The 19,628-nt window shown below is 40.1% G+C and overlaps 2 protein-coding genes across 3 annotated transcripts; both read left to right on the forward strand.

The window, feature by feature from the left end:
- Positions 1-20: 20 nt before the first annotated feature.
- Positions 21-4,324, forward strand: LOC120581445 (protocadherin beta-15-like). The gene has a single exon (XM_039836355.1). The coding sequence runs from the start codon at positions 262-264 to the stop codon at positions 2,557-2,559; it is 2,298 nt and encodes a 765-aa protein (XP_039692289.1). The 5' UTR covers positions 21-261; the 3' UTR covers positions 2,560-4,324.
- Positions 4,325-4,455: 131 nt separating this feature from the next.
- On the forward strand, positions 4,456-8,822 carry PCDHB15 (protocadherin beta 15). 2 transcript variants are annotated; one of them, XM_039836354.1, is made up of 2 exons: positions 4,456-5,350; positions 6,377-8,822. In XM_039836354.1, the coding sequence occupies exons 1-2, from the start codon at positions 5,316-5,318 to the stop codon at positions 7,665-7,667; spliced, it is 1,326 nt and encodes a 441-aa protein (XP_039692288.1). In that variant the 5' UTR covers positions 4,456-5,315; the 3' UTR covers positions 7,668-8,822. The 2 variants fall into 2 exon arrangements, with proteins under 2 accessions (XP_039692288.1, XP_039692287.1); XM_039836353.1 differs by having other exon boundaries at positions 4,456-8,822.
- The last annotated feature ends 10,806 nt before the right edge of the window (positions 8,823-19,628 follow it).

The following is a 19,628-nucleotide window of genomic DNA, read 5'->3' on the forward strand; positions in this document are numbered from 1 at the left end:
GTTATTTGTGTATGTGTGCATAAATCTAAGTGGAACACGTTTTATAGCATTTCCAGCAAATTGAGCTTAAGTAAACACATGGTGGCGCTGTAAGCTAAGGCTGAGAAAACCAGACCTGCAGATGGGGGCAGTCATATACAGATCTATCTAAGAGAAGAGGATTCTTAACGGAATTACCTTACAGCAAGGACAGACTGCCAGGACAGACTGCCTACAGACCCAACAGGAACCCCGACCCTAAAGACTTCTGGCGTTGGAGAAATGGAGGCTGAAGAGCAGCGCTTTCCTATACTAAGGCAAGTCCTGCTTCTCTTTGTTTTCCTGGCTCAGACTTGGGCGGAGCATGAAGGTTATAGTGTCGTAGAAGAAACGGCCACTGGATCTTTTGTGGCCAATCTAGCAAAGGACATAGGGCTAGAGGTAGGAATGCTGTCTTGGCGGAGGGCTCGGGTCATTTTTAACAACAACAAAAAACACTTTCAGCTGAACCTTCAGACTGGAGATTTACAAGTAAATGAGAAATTGGATCGGGAAGAACTGTGTGGTCCCACGGAGCCTTGCATGCTGCAATTCCAGGTGTTACTGGAAGAACCTTTGGAGGTATATAGGTTTAAGCTTTTGGTTAGTGACATAAATGACAATTCACCTGTGTTTCCAGAAGCAGAAATGACTTTGAAAATAATGGAAAATACTCTTCCAGGGACTCTGTTTCCCCTCAAAAATGCACAAGATTTAGATGTAGGCATCAATAACATTCAAAAGTACACCATCTACCCCAACTCCCATTTCCACGTTCTTACCCGAAATGGCAGTGAGGGCAGAAAATACCCAGAGCTGGTTCTGGACAAAGCCCTAGACCGTGAGGAGCAGCCTGAGCTCAGGTTAACTCTCATGGCGGTAGATGGGGGAGTGCCTCCCAAAAGTGGCACCGCACTGGTCCTCATTGATGTCTTGGACATCAATGACAACACCCCTGAATTTGTGCAGCCACACTACCATGTGCAGATCCTGGAAAACAGTCCTCTGGGGTCTCTTGTTGTCACTGTTTCCGCTAGAGATTTAGACATGGGAATAAATGGCGAAATAGTCTACTCATTTTTTTCTGGTGATGAAGAAATTACTAGGACATTTGCACTTAATGAACTAACGGGAGAAATTAAAATAATTAGGACACTCGATTTTGAAAAAATTGTGTCATATGAGGTGGATATTAAGGCGTCTGATGGGGCAGGTCTTTCTGGAAAATGCACTGTCATAATACAGGTGGTGGATATAAACGACAACGCCCCAGAATTAACGGTGGCTTCATTTGTAAGCTCTATCCCAGAAAATTTCCCGGAAACTACAATAGCTCTTTTCAGCGTTCAAGATCGAGACTCTGGGGAAAATGGAAGAATGATTTGTTCCATCCAGGAAGATGTTCCTTTCACGCTGAAACCTTGCGTAGAGAATTTCTACAAGGTGGTAACAGAAGGACCATTGGATAGGGAGAGTCGGGCAGAGTACAACATCACCATCACCGTCACAGACATGGGATCTCCCAGGCTGAAAACCCAGCACAACATAACGCTGATGGTCTCCGACGTCAACGACAACGCCCCGGCCTTCACCCAAACCTCCTACACGCTGTTCGTCCGCGAGAACAACAGCCCCGCCCTGCACATCGGCAGCGTCAGCGCCACAGACAGAGACGCGGGCGCCAACGCCCAGGTCACCTACTCGCTGCTGCCGCCCCAGGACCCGCAGCTGCCCCTGGCCTCCCTGGTGTCCATCAACGCGGACAACGGGCAGCTGTTCGCCCTGAGGGCGCTGGATTACGAGGCCCTGCGGGTCTTGGAGTTCGGCGTGGGCGCCGCGGACCGCGGCTCCCCGGCGCTGAGCAGCCGGGCGCTGGTGCGCGTGCTGGTGCTGGACGCCAACGACAACTCGCCCTTCGTGCTGTACCCGCTGCAGAACGGCTCTGCGCCCTGCACCGAGCTGGTGCCCAGGGCGGCCGAGCCGGGCTACCTGGTGAGCAAGGTGGTGGCGGTGGACGGCGACTCGGGCCAGAACGCCTGGCTGTCGTACCAGCTGCTCAAGGCCACGGAGCCCGGGCTGTTCAGCGTGTGGGCGCACAACGGCGAGGTGCGCACGGCGCGGCTGCTGAGCGAGCGCGACGCGGCCAAGCACAGGCTGCTGGTGCTGGTCAAGGACAATGGCGAGCCGCCGCTATCGGCCAGCGTCACGCTGCACGTGCTGCTGGTGGACGGCTTCTCGCAGCCCTACCTGCCGCTCCCGGAAGCGGCTGCCGACGCGGCCCAGGCCGACCCGCTCACCGTCTACCTGGTCATCGCGTTGGCGTCGGTGTCGTCGCTCTTCCTGTTCTCGGTGCTGGCGTTCGTCGCGGTGAAGTTGTGCAGGAGGGGCAGGGCCGCCTGGATGAGTGGCAGCTCAGTGCCCGAGGGCCACTTTCCGGGCCACCTAGTGGATGTCAGCGGCACTGGAACCCTGTCCCAGAATTACCAGTATGAAGTGTGTCTGACAGGAGGCTCAGGGAACACCAGAGAGTTCAAGTTCTGAAGTCTGTTGCCTCCAATCATCACAAGTCGGTTTGTCAATGATGTGGAGGAAAACTCTAACTTCTTAAACAGTTTTGGATTCAATTAGGAATTTGCTAAGTTTTCAGAGCATTCAAGATGAAGGTTAGTTCTTTCTAAATATACTACATCTCCATTACCTTTTTTGGTCCATATAGAACTTCTTGGATATTTTATTTCATTTTCCAAGTTAAGAAGATTAGAAATTTTAAGTATTTCGATTTAGACAACAAACTTGTAACATTACTTCATTACTGAAAAGTCATGAATATTTGTTCAATTTATCAACTTTTCATTATCAACTACTACTGATCTGTAAATGACCCTAGCCCCATTCTCTGTTTGAATGTTGTCCAGAAATATTTTCTAAATGTTTGATGTTGTGGTTACTTAGGAGATAGGCATGATATAAATATAACAAGTCACTAGTATGTCTTCAGTTTACTATGATATTATGCATACCTGGCTTAATTTTTTAAAGGGAGAAACATCTGCAAATATTGCATGTTTTTGTTTCACAGTAGTATTAAGTGGAAAAAACTTACAATTTCCCCCACACTTAAAGACATTTTATCTCTTTATATCAAACTTGAGTACATAATATACATGAGTATTATTTAAAAATCGGTAGATTTTTTTCTAGATATTTAAAATTATAGATCTTACCCCATCTCTTTCTGGAAATTTTTCTTTTCAGTAGACATCTACTGTTACAGCCATGTTTATTTTAATGATTCATCTTCCTCTTTGATTTCAGACAATCAAACAAAGTGGTAGACATTACTGATCCAATTGCACCAATCTGATTCTCTCTGGGTTTTTTTTTTTTTAGTAGCTTTAGAAACCAGATATGAAATAGTCCATCTGTTAGGAACTTAACAAGAAATATCTTGTTGGCTAAAGCCATGAAAAGAAGCAGAGAAAGCCAATACACTTAGGGGCAAGAAGGAAGGAGATGCCTAAAGAGTAACCTTGTTGTACATTTTCCAGTCCCACCCAAGTCTGCTTTGCTCCTTGGGTTTTTGGAAACAAGTGCTCTTTTAATAAACTTTCCTCTAATTAAGAAGCTAAGTAGGTTTTTGTTTTCACTTGTTAAAAGCATGTTTAGATATTTTTGTATGGATTGAAACTTATTTTTTGTGGTTTTCATATTAATTTATAAATTGTGGTTTTTGTTTTAATTTAACAATATTTGGGTCTAAAGGTTGTGGAATATTAGTAGTCTATAAGAGACAAGCACAAGCTTTTGTTAGACTATATAATTTTTAGAATTGATAGATTATTTCCAAATTGTACAGTTTGTGGAGTACTTAGTAGAAACTTAGAATATTCTACTATATAAGTTATAAATATCATCAGTGTCATAATAGCATTTGTGTGAAATAACACCGACAATGTAAAAAGTGTTTTAAAGAGATGTATACCTTATTTGTAAAATCATTATAACCTGGTTGTTATGTTCTTTCTTTTTTTATAATATATTCATTTGTTGGGGGGTAGCAAGAGTATTTTGCTATTTAATTAAAACCATTTTAAATCATTCCAAATTATTTCAAATTACTATTCAAAAGAGCATGGAAAATAGCTGCTTGGGAACATGCTGTCTTGTTCATCCAGCTCATATAATGAACCAGAATCCTAGCAAAAAAAATGGAGCTTTTACATTAGGAAGAGAATCCGTCAGTCAAATTTTAAAAGTGAATTGTGATGTATTCATTGACCTATTCAATAAATATTTGTTGAGCATCTACCATGTGTCAGGGACTAGATGTTGAGGGATATAGAATTGAACAAAACAAAGCTCTGGAACTCAAGAATGACAGAAAATAAACATGTACATATATGCTATATCAGATGGTGATCAATGCTAAGGAGACAAAGCAGGGTAAGAGCTATAGGAAGTGATTTTATGCATGTCCCCATAGTTTGAGTTTCAAAAAATCATAGCTCTCTGACCTTATGTAGAAAGGGCATATAAACTGGAATTAACTGGTAGCTTTTTCCTTTATGTGATTCTACCAATGAGAACCACAACTCTGGCACATAGGCTGCCTAGAATTTGGAAGAAAATCTGGAGGAATTCATGCTTTTTGCTGAGAGAATTTAAAGAAATTACATAGGTATATATTGTTATTTTTTACAAGATGACTGATCACTATTAAATCTTCTTCCACTTTTCTGTTCTCCTCAGAGCACCCCATACATACTACAGGTTCTCTAGAAGGTAAAAACCATGTCTGGTCTGTTTACTGATGTATTTCAGAACCTAGTACATAGATATCAGTAATATTTCTTTGAATTAAGGGATGAATAATTATAGTTGCATGATTTTGTAATTACATCATCTCCCTCAAACCACTTTCAAGCTCCCAGTAGATTATTGGGATAATTCGATAGATAAATTATTAGGATTACTAGATTTTTACAGGAGTATAGAGAGAATACAAGGTGGCGATTCTTTTCGAAGTAGTATTAAATGGAAAACGCATGGTGGCGCTGTAGGCTAAGGCGTCCAAAATAAAAAGCCCTGGAAATACTAGGACCTCAACCTCAGATCTCTAGCGGAAGAGAAAAAAGCCTGTAAATCGAGCTGAGGACCAGTGAGGCTCCAGAGAATGCTACTCACCGACATTTCTGGACAGGTCACCAACTGAGAGATCCATTACTGTCTCAGTCTCATCGCTTCCTAAGGTAGAGCTGGGTGGGCCCTGTTCCTGGAAAGGCGTCTGGGGAATAAAGATGGAAGCCGGAGAGGAGCGCTTTCCTAAACAAAGGCAAGTCCTGATTCTCTTTCTTTTGATGAGAGTGGCTTTGGCAGGCTGGGAATCCCGTCGTTATTCCGTGATGGAGGAAACTGAGAGCGGCTCCTTTGTGGCCAACCTGGCCAAGGACCTAGGGCTGGGAGCGGGGGAGCTAGCTGCGCGGGGAGCCCGGGTGGTCACTGAGGATAATGAACCCCGATTGCAGCTTGATCTGCAGACTGGGGACTTGATATTAAATGAGAAACTGGACCGGGAGGAGATGTGCGGCCCCACTGATCTATGTGTAATGCATTTCCAAGTGTTACTGAAAAAACCTTTGGGAGTATTTCGAGCTGAGCTACTAGTGAGAGACATAAACGATCATTCTCCTGAGTTTCCTGAAAGAGAAATGACGCTGAAAATCCTAGAGAACAGCTCTCCTGGGACCGTTTTTCCTTTGAAAAAAGCCCAGGACTTGGATGTGGGCAAAAACAATATCCAAAACTACAACATCAATCCCAACTCTCATTTTCATGTTTCCACGCGTAACCGGGGGGATGGCAGGAAATATCCAGAACTAGTGCTGGACAAAGAGCTGGATCGGGAGGAAGAGGCTGAGTTCAGATTAACCCTCACAGCGCTGGATGGCGGCTCTCCACCCCGGTCTGGCACAACCCAGGTCCGTATCTTGGTCTTGGACGTCAATGACAACGCTCCTGAGTTTGCACAGATGCTCTACCAGGTGCAGGTCCCAGAGAACAGCCCCGTAGGTGCCCTAGTTGTCAAGGTCTCTGCTAGAGATTTAGACACTGGGACAAATGGAGAGATATCATATTCCCTTTTTTATAGTTCTCAAGAGATAAGCACAACTTTTGAGCTAAATAGCCTTTCAGGAGAAGTTCGATTGATTAAAAAACTAGATTTTGAGACAATATCCTCATATGAGCTGGATATAGACGCCTCTGATGGTGGGGGACTTTCTGGAAAATGCTCTGTCTCCATCGAGGTGGTGGATGTTAACGATAACTCCCCAGAACTAACTATTTCATCACTTACCAGCCCCATTCCTGAAAATTCCCCTGATACAGAAGTGGCCCTGTTTAGAATTCGAGACCGAGACTCAGGGGACAACGGAAGGATGGCATGCTTCATCCAAGACGACCTTCCTTTCCTCCTGAAACAGTCTGCAGAGAATTTCTACACCCTAGTAACAAACGGGGCACTGGACAGAGAGACCAAAGCCGAGTATAATGTCACCATTATAGTCACCGACTTGGGGACACCCAGCCTGAAAACTGAGCACAACATTACCGTATTGGTCTCCGATGTCAACGACAACGCCCCGGCCTTCACCCAAACCTCCTACACGCTGTTCGTCCGCGAGAACAACAGCCCCGCCCTGCACATCGGCAGCGTCAGCGCCACAGACAGAGACGCGGGCGCCAACGCCCAGGTCACCTACTCGCTGCTGCCGCCCCAGGACCCGCAGCTGCCCCTGGCCTCTCTGGTGTCCATCAACGCGGACAACGGGCAGCTGTTCGCCCTGAGGGCGCTGGATTACGAGGCCCTGCGGGTCTTGGAGTTCGGCGTGGGCGCCGTGGACCGCGGCTCCCCGGCGCTGAGCAGCCGGGCGCTGGTGCGCGTGCTGGTGCTGGACGCCAACGACAACTCGCCCTTCGTGCTGTACCCGCTGCAGAACGGCTCTGCGCCCTGCACCGAGCTGGTGCCCAGGGCGGCCGAGCCGGGCTACCTGGTGAGCAAGGTGGTGGCGGTGGACGGCGACTCGGGCCAGAACGCCTGGCTGTCGTACCAGCTGCTCAAGGCCACGGAGCCCGGGCTGTTCAGCGTGTGGGCGCACAACGGCGAGGTGCGCACGGCGCGGCTGCTGAGCGAGCGCGACGCGGCCAAGCACAGGCTGCTGGTGCTGGTCAAGGACAATGGCGAGCCGCCGCTGTCGGCCAGCGTCACGCTGCACGTGCTGCTGGTGGACGGCTTCTCGCAGCCCTACCTGCCGCTCCCGGAAGCGGCTGCCGACGCGGCCCAGGCCGACCCGCTCACGGTCTACCTGGTCATCGCGTTGGCGTCGGTGTCGTCGCTCTTCCTGTTCTCGGTGCTGGCGTTCGTCGCGGTGCGGTTGCGCCAGAGGAACAGGGGCGCCTCGTTGGGTGGCTGCTCGGTGCCCGAGGGCTACTTTCCGGGCCACCTAGTGGACGTCAGCGGTACAGGGACCCTGTCCCAGAGCTACCAATATGAGGTGTGTCTGACGGGAGACTCAGGGAATGAGTTCAAATTCTTGAAGCCTATCTTCCCCAATATTCAAGGCCAGAACCTTGGGAGTAAGTCAGAATAGTTTAGGTATCTAAAACGTCCCCACTTCGAACATTAGTGTTGTCTCCTTCACCGTTTCCTTTTTTGTTTTAACCCAGTAGTAGCCTTTCGACTTGCTTTTCTTTTTTCTCTGTTTTTTCTTATTAAATTAACTCTTCGTTTTGTTTGCCTGGTTGTCCTATAATTATTTTTCCAATTGTATTAATAGTAACAAATTTATATCAAGAAATTTCATATTTCTGATTAAAATTTTAGTACTCATTCCTAAAGGATAATATGAAAGTTAACCTCTCAGAATAAACATAATTCTGATTTTAAATTTATGCATCTCATTGTATGACACTACATAAGAATATCTGATTTCTTTTTATCATACTTTATTTTTAAATTATTGGAAGTCTTTTTAGTTTGTATTATTTACACAGCTATGACTTTTCTATAATCCTTTTGTTTAGGGTGGAATCGATTTGTATTTACCCATGTCCAGTTTCTTCCAAGCTCTGTTTTGATTTTTGTTTTATCAATAAGCAGCAACAAGTAAACTTTCATGCTGTTTATATCACAATAACACTTTCAGTCATTTTCTTACAAATTCCTTATTAACCAGAACTATATCATCCAAAGGCAAGTAGATATTGGCATGCTGTGCTACCAAAAGCTCCTTTAGGCCCGGAATTAATTAACTAAAGAAAACTTAATAAAAGATATGTTAATGAGGGTGTTGAATGATTTTGAATAAGTAATCAGCTCTTTTGTCAGGACTCCTTTGTCTCCAGAAGCCTCTTAATTTTGCAGATACTATAGACTGGTATAATAGGCAGAATAATGGCTCCCATAAGACATCCACATCCTATTCCCTGGAATCTATGAATATGTTGTATTATATTGCAAAAGGGAATTCAGGGTTCAGATGGAATTAAAGTTGCTAATCGGCTAACATTAAAATAGAGAGAATGTCCTAGATGATCTGGGTGGGCCTGATTCAATCCGTTGAAAGTCCTTAAAAACAACTGACTTCCTTAAGATGAAGAATTTCAGACTGGGGCAGCACCTTCGGCTCGTGCTCCGGAGTTCCAGCATGCCCTTTTGTATTGCCTACTCCTCAGATTTTCAACTTGCCTAGCCAGCTCCTGCAATTGAATAAATCATTTGCTTGCAATAAATCTCTTAATATAGATCTCCTGCTGGTTCTGTTTTTCTGGTTGAACCCTGACTGTTACAGAGTTTGGTGTCTGAAAGTAGAGAGCTATTGCAACAAATAACTAAAAATATGAAAGTTGCTTTGGAATTGGGTAGTAGGCAGAGGCTAGAAGAATTTTGAAGCGCATGATGGAAAAAGGCTGGATTACTTTGAACAGACTGTTAGTTGCAATATGTATGTTAATAATTCTGCTAGCGAAGACTCAGAAGGAAATTAAGGAGCATGTGGAGAAAACATACACTGCCTTATAGAATACCTAAGTCATTGTAAAGAGACTGTTGGTAGAAATATGGATGCTAAAGTCACTTCTGGTCAGGGCTCAGAAAGAAATGAAGAAAATTACTAGAAACTGGGGGAAAGGGAATCCTCGTATTATGGTGGCAGAAAACTTAGTTGAATTATGTCCTGCGCTGGAAATGTGGAAAGAAAGACTTGGAAACGATGAACTTGGATATTTAGCTGAGGAGATTTCCAGGCAAACGGTTGAAGTCATAGCCTGGTTTATTCTTGCTGCTTTTAGTAAAATGTGAGAGGAATGAGATCGATTGAGAGAAGAACTGTTGAGCAAAACAGAACCAGAACTTGATGATTTGAGTAATTTTCAGCCTATTCAAATTGTAAAAGATGCTAAAATTAGGAGACATTATCAGGAAAGCATATTCTGGAAAGAAACCCAAAGATGTTAATGTGACAAAGAAGAATTAAGGTTACAGAGGGACTTAAGGTTGATAATTAGGTGTCCTTTAAATTAGATTACCCTGGTTTATCCAGGTGTTCCCAGTATAATCACAAGAGCCCTTAATAAGAAGTGGAAGTGGGAAGCAGAAGAGGAGACAGTATCAGAGTGATATGTGAAAAAGGCTGAACCAGCCACTGCTGACTCTGAAGATGGAAGGAAGCCACGAGTAAAGGAATGCAGGCAGCCTCCAGGAGCTAGAAAAGGCAAGAAACTTATTCTCCCTTAGAGCCTCCAGAAAGCAGTGCAGCCCTACTTTAACCTGAGCCCTGTTTAACTTTTGATCTCCAGAACCGTAAGATAATACATTTGTGTTTTTAAGCCACTGAGTTTGTGGTAATTTGTTACAGCAGCAACAGGAAATTAATACACATGTCTACTAAAAAAAACATTTCCAAGCCCATTTTTCCTTGCCTTCACCTATTCTAGGCCAAAATATTCACATTCCCATAATTCCTTGCAGGAAGGAGTATTATATAACTCTGTTATTGCTAATGATTTAAAAGTATAGTTAGAAGGTTAGACTTAAGGGAAATATTTTTTTTAACAGGCTAGTCTAAGGTTTCTTAGGTCTTTTGCCCATTTTTTTTTTCTTAACCACCATGGATATTGAGGAAGAAGCCTTGAGCTGAAGCAGACAATTTGCAACAATAAAATGAGTGCCATAAAACAAAGGTTTATATACTAAGGATGATAAGATGGAAAACCCCTGAATTTTTTATAGCATTGTTAAGCTGCTGCAACAACTCTACACTACCTCCCTCCAGGTTGCATGATATAAGTAAACCTCTATGTCATTAAATAACTGTATTGGGTTTTCTGTTGATTATAGACAAATGTATTTGAAACTGACATATCTCTCCTCTTTATAAGTAAGGTTGATTTAAACAGTTGTCTGACTAGGTTGTCTATTTAAGATGTATGAGATGCTTGTCAGAAAAGCAGTTTTGGTTTTCTTTAGGTATTATCACGGGACAGAACACTGAACTACTGTGGCTGAGTTTCTATCTTCATTCAGTCATCTTGCAGTTTGGCTAATACTAACATACAGAGATAATTGAACTTTCAAAGGAATATTCCTGGCTAGTAGCAATCCTAAAAGTTGAGTTTTGGAAAATAGAATGAGACGGTAAGCTGAAAAATGCCAGTTATATTTTTAAATCTGCATTAGTGGTGTCCTGATGAGATGACTATGATGTTTATGCAGCCACCCAGAACACTAGTTTCCCTCTCAGGCAGGACCAAAAATTTTAGTCGGTTTAAGTAAAATAAATTGACTAAATATGAGTCCTTAAAATCTTCAAAGCATATCAGCAATCTACATGTTTTGGTAGCATATGCCAGGTGGAAGTATCAGAAAATCATAAGAAACTTTTCAGTATAAAAAGATACATGTTTTGAAACAGGTCCAGAGATCATGATGTGTCAGTATCCACTACACCTTTCCTATCTAATTTACAAATGCTTTATTGGTAAAGTATAGAATTTAAAGCCATCTCCAAAAGAGTAATACTTATGTCTTTCTTGGATTGATCTGGAATATGTTGAAAAGAGCATTACTCTCAGTTTATCAGCAAAATCATGAAAAATCAATAGAAATTTATCATGACACATAATGCCTCAATTTTAGAACTCCACAACTGCATCGAGTGTTTGTGTATGTGTGTGCATTTGAGTGTATGTGTGTGTGTATCTGGGGGAGTAGCTTTAGTAGATGGTAGAGATGCTCCGCATGCACAGATACATACCTGAGTAATGTTACTTTTTCATAGCTTTCCAACATTGTAAAGATATTTTTCCCTTTAATGAGTAAATGTACGTAATAAAATTGGCATTAGGAACATATTCTAGAATCAATCATATTTGCAAATTAAAGGAGTTTTCTCTTTATAAATGTAACAATGCAGCATTATTGGATCTAGAAGTCTGACAGCCCTCCTGATGTTGAAAGAGCAGCCCAGGAGAGAGAACTGAAACTTAAATATGGTCATGTTTTCCCAATGAGATCAGGAAAAAGTAAAGTTAATGTCAGGATATAACAGGGCTGGGGTAGGATGAGGCCAAGTTGTGTAAGTGTAGAGTGGGATCTTGTCTTAATTTAAATGTTAAAATTTTGTTCATCATGGATTTTTTTCCGCTGTTTGATTTTTTTAGACTATTGCATTAAATAGTATCTATCTTTACTACCAAGTTTTTGGGTGATCCATTAATTTTGCTTCTGAGATACTTGCCTTGCCTTAGCCCTGGTCCTGTTGGTTACTTCCAACTTGCAAAATCAAATGAGCATCGCAGCACTAGTGATGGTGGTCACAGCTGGAATCTGAACAGAGAATCTGAATCAAGTACCTTTCCATTCTGAATATGGGATAGCAGCAGCAACAATGGAAGAATCCGAAGATATCCAAGCAGATCTGACAAAGTGGAGTCCTGCAGACTGGGAATGAAAGAGCACTTGTATGACTGTGATTGACTATGCAAGTTATTTACATGTTTTTCTTCCAGGTGACATGCAGCAGTGTGAAAAACATTATATATTAGGTAAATTCAATTTGCTACTTCATTGTTGAAAATTTTTGCATCTGTGTTTGTGAAAAATGTTAGTGTGTGGAGGTGTGTGTGTGAGTGTGTGTATACATTTTTTTCATGTTATGCCCTTTTTGCGTTATAGTTTTCGTGTTATACTGGTCTAATAAAATGAGCTGACAATTGTTTCCTCCTCTTCTCTTTTATGAAAGAGCTTGTATAAGATATTATTTCTTTATATCTTTGATAGAATTTATCACAGAAGGCATCTATGGCTAACTTTTTTTTCGTGGGAAGATTTTGAATTATAAACTTAATTTCTTAGCTATGCCTCAATTCCAATTTTCTAGTTCCTCTTATGTCAGTTGGTGAGTTGTGTTTTTTAAGTAATTTGCCCTTTTTATCTAAGTTGTTAAAGTTATTGGCATGAAGTTATTGATAATATTCCTTTATTATCTTTTTGATATATTTATATGATACTGCTCTTTTATTTTGATATTGGTAAAATATGTTTTCTCTCCTTTTGTCTTTATCAGTATTGCTGTAACTGATTTATTAATCTTTTTCTTAAACCAAACCTTGGCTTCATTATTTTCCTATTAATTTCTGTTTTGTTTCTTTGATTTCCACTCTTATGTTTTCTTGTACCTAGTTTGGGTTTAGTTTTCTCTTCTTTTTGTAATTTCTCTGAAAGTTTAGATCATTGACTCTAAGCTTTTCTTTTCTAATATGGATTAAAATATATGAAAATACAAATGAAACTATAAACTTCTTTCTATGCATTACTTAAGCTGCATTTCATGAATTTTGATATTGTGGTTTTATTACCATTCAGTATAAATTTATCTATAATTTCTTTGTTAATTTCTTCTTTAACTCATTGGTTAACAAGAACAATAAGAAGTGTGTTGCTTAATTTTCAAATATCCAGGGATATCATTTTTGATATCCGAAGTAATTGTTGTGGTCTTAGAACATATATGGTCTGAGAACATACTCTATATGATTTCAATCCTTTGAAATTATTTAGTTTTGTTGTTTTGTTGTTGTCATCTAACGTATGGGCTATCTTGATGAGTTTTCTTGTGTACTTGAAATGAAGCTGTGTTCTACAATGGTTATGTGTAGTGTTCTATAAGTATCAATTAAACTAAGTTGTTTGATAATGTTTAAATCTTTATTCTTGCCACTTTTCCCTCCATGTTCTATTAACTAATAAGAGCAAAATGTTAAATTCTTCTACTATGATTATGATTTTGTTTGTTTTTCCTTTCATTTCTAGCATTTTTTTAACCTTGTGTATTTTGATGCTGTTATTGGATGTGCACATAGATAGGATTATTTTATCTTCCTGATGAATTGACACTATGCATAATGAAACATCCCTTTTAGTCTCTAGTAATACTTTCAATCTGATATTAATAATCACCCCATACTTATGCTTGGGATCTGTATGATATATCATTTTCATCCTTTTACTGTCATCCTGTCTTTATATTTTAAGTGCATCTTTTGTAAACTACATAGAGTTAGATCTTGCTTTTTATCCAGTCTTATCATTATTCCTTTTAATTGGAGAATTTATTGTATATTTAATATAATTATTTAGGTAATTGCATCTATTACATCTTTTATTCATATTCTATTTTTAATCTTTTGTTTCTTACTATGTTTTCTTTGGGCTTACTTGTGTATTTTTTGGTGTTCCTTTTTGTATACTTATTAGACTTTTAATTATAACGTTCGGGGGGATATTTCCTCTAAGGATGCATAGCCTTTACTTATTACCATCTACCTTAAATTAATATTATACTACTTCACCTACAATGTGAGAAACTTCCTATTATGTAATCTTTATCCTTTTTTGTCATGGCACGAAAAATTCATGTAAGACACAGGAGAAATATTTAAGAATTCATATGGTCAAGAACCTATATGAATATAATCAAATTGGAAAATATTTCAGAAATATCTTGATATCTACTGTGTATAAAATATTCCATACTGGAGAGAAATATAATGAGAGTAATCAATGTGGGAAAAGCATTAGCCAGATTTCAAATTTAAATGTGCACAAGAGAACTCATACTGAAGAGAAATCCTGTGAATTCATTTGATGCGAGAAGTCTTATTAAGACACACATGGGACCACACAATGGACATAAACCATATCAGTGTAAAATATGTAGAGAACTCTTCAACTTTTGTGTCTTAGGACTCATGAAAATTCATATTGGAGAAGAATACTATGAATATACAAAATGTAGGAAAGCCTTTATTCCTTCTTCATCCATTGCTATATGTAAGAATTCGTGGTGGAGATAAGCCTTACATTTATATAATGTGAAAAATGTGAAGCTTTTCATTTGCTTTCATCTCTTAGAAAGTGAGAAAATTCTTGGGGAGAGAAATTCTATGTGTATAAAAAATGTGGAAGAATCAATTGTCCCTCATTCTTTAGGGCACGTGTAAGAACTTATATTGAGAATATACTCCATGAATGTAAAAGAATGTGAGAAAGCCTTTATTTCTTCCACATCCCTTACCATACATCTAACAAGTCACATTGGAGAGAAGCCTTATGAATATAAGGAATGTAGGAAAACCTTCACTTTTTCCTCAAAACTTATTCTACAAGTGAGAAAACATACCATAAAGAAGCTCTATACATGTAAGAAATATGGGAAAGTCTAAAATTCCCCCTCTTCCTTTAATAACTACATGAGTACAAATACTGGAGAGAAGCCTTATTGTAGTAAATAATGTGACAGATCCTTCTAGTGTTATTCCCATTTTGCTGTACATGTGATAATGCACATTGTAGAGAAACACTGTGAATGTATGCAATGCCTTCAGCTTTTGTTTATTTCTTTGGAAACATGACAAATCACACTGAAGAGAAATTCTATTAATAATTGGAGTGTTGGACAGTCTTAAGTTGTATCTAATTTTTTCAAAGCCATATAAGTACAAGAAACATGGGAAATATAATTCCTAGCACTTTAGGGCACATATGAGAACACATACTGAAGAGAAACCATATAAATTTAAAGAATATGGGGTAGCCTTCAAGCCTTTCTCATAACCTAGCCAGCAAGTGAGAACTCATACTGGGAGATAGAAATGTAAAGAATGTGGAAAATTTTTTAGTTTTCCCTCATACTTCAAAGACATGTGAAAACTCACATTGGAGAGAAACTCAAAGAATGTAATCAATGTGGGAATGCCTTCGAATGCATCTCTTCTCTTACTATGCATAAGGAAATTCATATTGGAAGAGAAATCTGTAAAATGTTTCCAAATATGGAATTGCTTTATCAGTGTCTCATCTTTGAAGTGACCCCTAGCTCATAATTTATGGTATTCATTTTCTAATATAAACCTATATGATAACTATTTCTCCCAGTACCTTTTCACCTATATCACACAACTGTTGATATGTATTCTTTTCATTGTGGTTCACTTATATATATTGTCCGATTTCTATTGTGAAGTCTCCTTGGGCTGAAGTAAGTGTATTATTAATATGCAACTAAGTGTATTTGAAATTAGTTTTGTTATCATTTTAAATTAATTTCCACTATATGCAATCCATGTGATCATTGTGACATTGACTTTGGTACTTGTTGAAATTTTCTTTCTGGTCTATTATGGCAGACTGTGGGATTTGCCTACCTAATATCTATTCTGTACTTCTTCCTTATGGAAAGAACTTAGAAAATTTCAGGTTATTGATCTTTACTGTTGAGAAATATATCTTCAACATTTTTGTAACTAGTGTAGTCTACAACTAATTGTCTTGATCGATAAGTTGACATAAATTAGAAAAGTGCAAAGTTATCAAAAAAAGGATAGTTTCATCAGACTTGATAATTTCACCTTTTGTACTTTGCTCCTCTTTCAAGTTGAATACAACATTTCAAGTTGAAAAAAGAGACCTTGTAACCATGAAGATGAAAGCTCAGGGTAATAATGGTTGTACTGGATTGTGTTATATGAGGCTTAGAACTGCATTTTCCAGATTTGTCTTTGCTTTATGGTTATAAGTTAGAATTGGACAAAATAGGAACCTGCATGAGATTTGGAATGCAAAATTTAAGAAGCCCTTAATCCCAAAAGTATATAGAAGTAGCAGATTGACAAACAGGTCCAGAACTGTTTTTAAGTTCAAAACTTCAAGCTTTTCTTCCTGACTACTGGCTTTTTAAAAAAATCAGCCTTGAGCTGCTCACCAAGCAATTCATTTAGTTCCCTCAGAGATGGCAACTTCCACAAACAACTCCATGAGCTTCTTATGGTCCCACCTTGGTGGCTAGATGTGCATAGCTGTTTGAATTTCCTTGCAAACACAAACCTACCCATTCATACAGCTGTTTCAGGATATCATAATTAGAGACTTTCTCCAATTCTCTGTTACCTTCTTCTCTACATTTGTGAAAGGTCTAATTTCTATAGTGAACGTATAGTTCTCATAATACTTCTAGTGGCTTTTTTCCTGAGTCATACAATGTTGCAGCAAAAGTAAAAAAAACAAATAAACAAATGAGTAACTTTGTTCAAACAAATAAACAAATGAGTAACTTTGTTCCCATATTGCAGTGTTGAGCGGCTACTGCTGAATCCTACCTCTATCGCCTCCATTCTACAGGTATTAATTCCAAAGAACCAGGCAATATAGCTGTGTTTATTGTTAATCCCAATTTTGCCAAATGGGGTAAAGGCGTATCCTGCTTCATCAGGCCCTTAGGAATTCCATCGTAAAGGTTAAAAACATCATTATAGTTTCTGCTTAGGAATCATTCCTGCTTCCAGCCCTTATACTTGTATCCCTGTTCCTATGACCACTGCATTAGGTAGGGAGGAAAAAAGTTTAGGAGCTGTGGATAAGAAAGTATACCAGTACCCTCCCCACCCCCTTTCCCTAGATCCACCAGAAAAACGGACAAATCTATCCAGTGGGAACACTCCTTTAACCCTACTTGCATTCATGTTGTGTGAGTATACACTCTTGAAGACATGTAAACCAGCAATTCATGTTTTTATCTCATGCTTTAAACAACCAATGTTTTAATTACCCAGTCCAATTCCCTATCAAACTATTACTCTGGGGAAGCTATCTCTCTGATCATTGTTGGACATTATGGGCCATAAAGTGAGTTCCTGAATCTGAAGAAATGACAGTCAGCCATCCAAATTGATGCATTACCATGTGTTCCATTTCTTTGATAATACTCTCAGCATTTGAATCTACCACCCAGTAAGCCAAGCCCAGTACAGATTCAATGTCTGTTCCTATCAGGGTCCATTTGTTGCCCCTAGTGTGGTAGCCTGACCCTGACTGACGATTTCCTGCTTAAAAGAGTTTGTTCCTGACCTCAGGGACTATCCAGCTAACATCAGTTGTTTCATAGCTTGTCAGCCAATTAATGTTCTTCCTTATATCTGTAGCTGTTAGGGATGACAAGACTGTATAAACTGCCTGTTATATTACAATTGGGGCTCAGCTTTTGGATAAGAATCCGCTAAGCTGCTGCTGGCATCAATAAACACTGCTTCCTGCTTATAGCTTCGGTGTCCCATCTCCCTGTTTGAGAATCCCGCAACACTAGGGCTAACAATATCAGCTTGGCTTGCCAGCTGTGTCCAGGGCCTTCAGACCAGGAAATCTGCCACATAGCCATCTGCAGTTTCTGTCTCTTTTGCTGGGAGATGGAACAGTTCTTACTGGCATTTTGTGTCACAGGGGGTACATGAAGAATATGTCTAGATTCAGCCCATCTCTGCATTGCTGCAGACCTCCAATGTCCACTTATTTCATGGACCCAGGTGGCCACCTTAAGCAAGCACATGAGGATATCTGCTTGTTGATTCCAATCACCTTCCAAACCTGCAAGGGAGTTCTAATGGGCATTAACATGTCCTACCTTAATGTACCCCTTAAATTTCCATAGGGCTGTGACCCCTATAGGCCAGGTTTCCATTGCCCTCCTGTGTAACCATTTGGCCACTGCCTATGAGTCAGTAAAAAGCCAAACATAGAGGCTTTTTCCACTGTTCAATTCTTCCATAACTCTGGGAAAACAGCATGCAATTCAGCCCACCAAGCTATAGGTTTTCACCTGTTTCCATCAGAGTAGTAGCCTTCCAAACAGGATCTTGTCCATTTATCTTGAAACTATTTCTCACAAACCAAGTAGCTCTTTGTCAGTCAGTTGAGGGCTTTTAATAGGGCACTGCCCATGTGACAATAGAGTCCAGCAACTCTTCTCACAGTTTCAGAGTCAGTTCTAGGGGAAAAGAGGCTTCCTACTTGTGAATATCTCCTCCTTACATTCCTCAAGCAGCATGATCCTGTATAAACAATTTCTATTTTATTATGGAATTATTTGGGGCACTACAATCCCCATTAGAGTGTTTCTCTGACATCATCCTAGATATTATGGCTATTTTAGGTTTTAAGCTCATTTTCTCATAACAAGGTAGCAGAACACATTCACCGTCCTGCCCCAGAGCTATGCTAAGATTTTTGCTTTCTTTTGTAACATACTCCATAAAGACCTCAACATTGAACATTCTGCAGAACATAATGCTAGACCACAATACTGTTGACATCATTCTATTTGGACTGAGTGAGCAGTATACGGCAAGGATCTTGGATGGCTTAGCTGGATACATGTATATCAAAGAGTAAGAGATTAACCCCACAATGGTTCAGGGGTCTGCCACATCAGTAATGATGCTAGGGGTCTGAGGCATCCCAGGAAATCCCCTCAGAGGTTACATACAAATTATCTCTTGCCACTAAGAAAGAGGCACTGTCTTTAGGGAACTCTTTGGATTTTAGAGGCTGCATATACCATATTTGTAACTTAAAATGCACCTGGTTTGAGCAGGCCTGAAGTAAGAGGTATAAAGCAGGTCCAGGCTACGCTACTAGCCAATCTGATGTTGCTAGAAATGCCCATGGTGGATAAGGGTGCTGTGTGGATTTTCTGGCAAGCCATGAATGTACAAATCTTACAGTGCAGACCCATGCCTTCTACAGCAGATAATTTCTCTCAGTTTATAAACAGATCCTATCATACTCCTGAGCCCTAGTAGAGACTCAGTGATTGACTAGGGGATACCAAATGATTATACTATCATCATAAGGTTAGGTAGGTATAGAAGCAATTCTTATATAATAGAAATAGTCGGTTTAGAACTAGCTCCAAGCAAGTCCAGAAGAAATTTCATGAACAGGTGGTCTGGACTCCTATTTCACCTACCTCTATTGCACCAAAGTCTCTCCCAATTCATACCTATGATTTCATAGGAAGATTCTCTATGACCAGTTGCAGAGGAGAAAAGATCTTGGTCCAAGTTTACATATGGTTGGTGCAAATCAACAATGTTTAACTGATGAATTACAGGTCAACACAAGGGTGGCCCTGAAGGACAATGGTAAAGGAAAATGTTTCGAGTAAGCAGAACTGTAAGCAGTACATCCATTTTTAATGGAAAAAGACATGGACCGAGGTATG

The sequence above is a fragment of the Pteropus medius genome, unplaced genomic scaffold (genome assembly GCF_902729225.1).
Source record: "Pteropus medius unplaced genomic scaffold, Ma_sr-lr_union100, whole genome shotgun sequence".
NCBI classification, from domain to species: Eukaryota; Metazoa; Chordata; class Mammalia; order Chiroptera; family Pteropodidae; genus Pteropus; species Pteropus medius.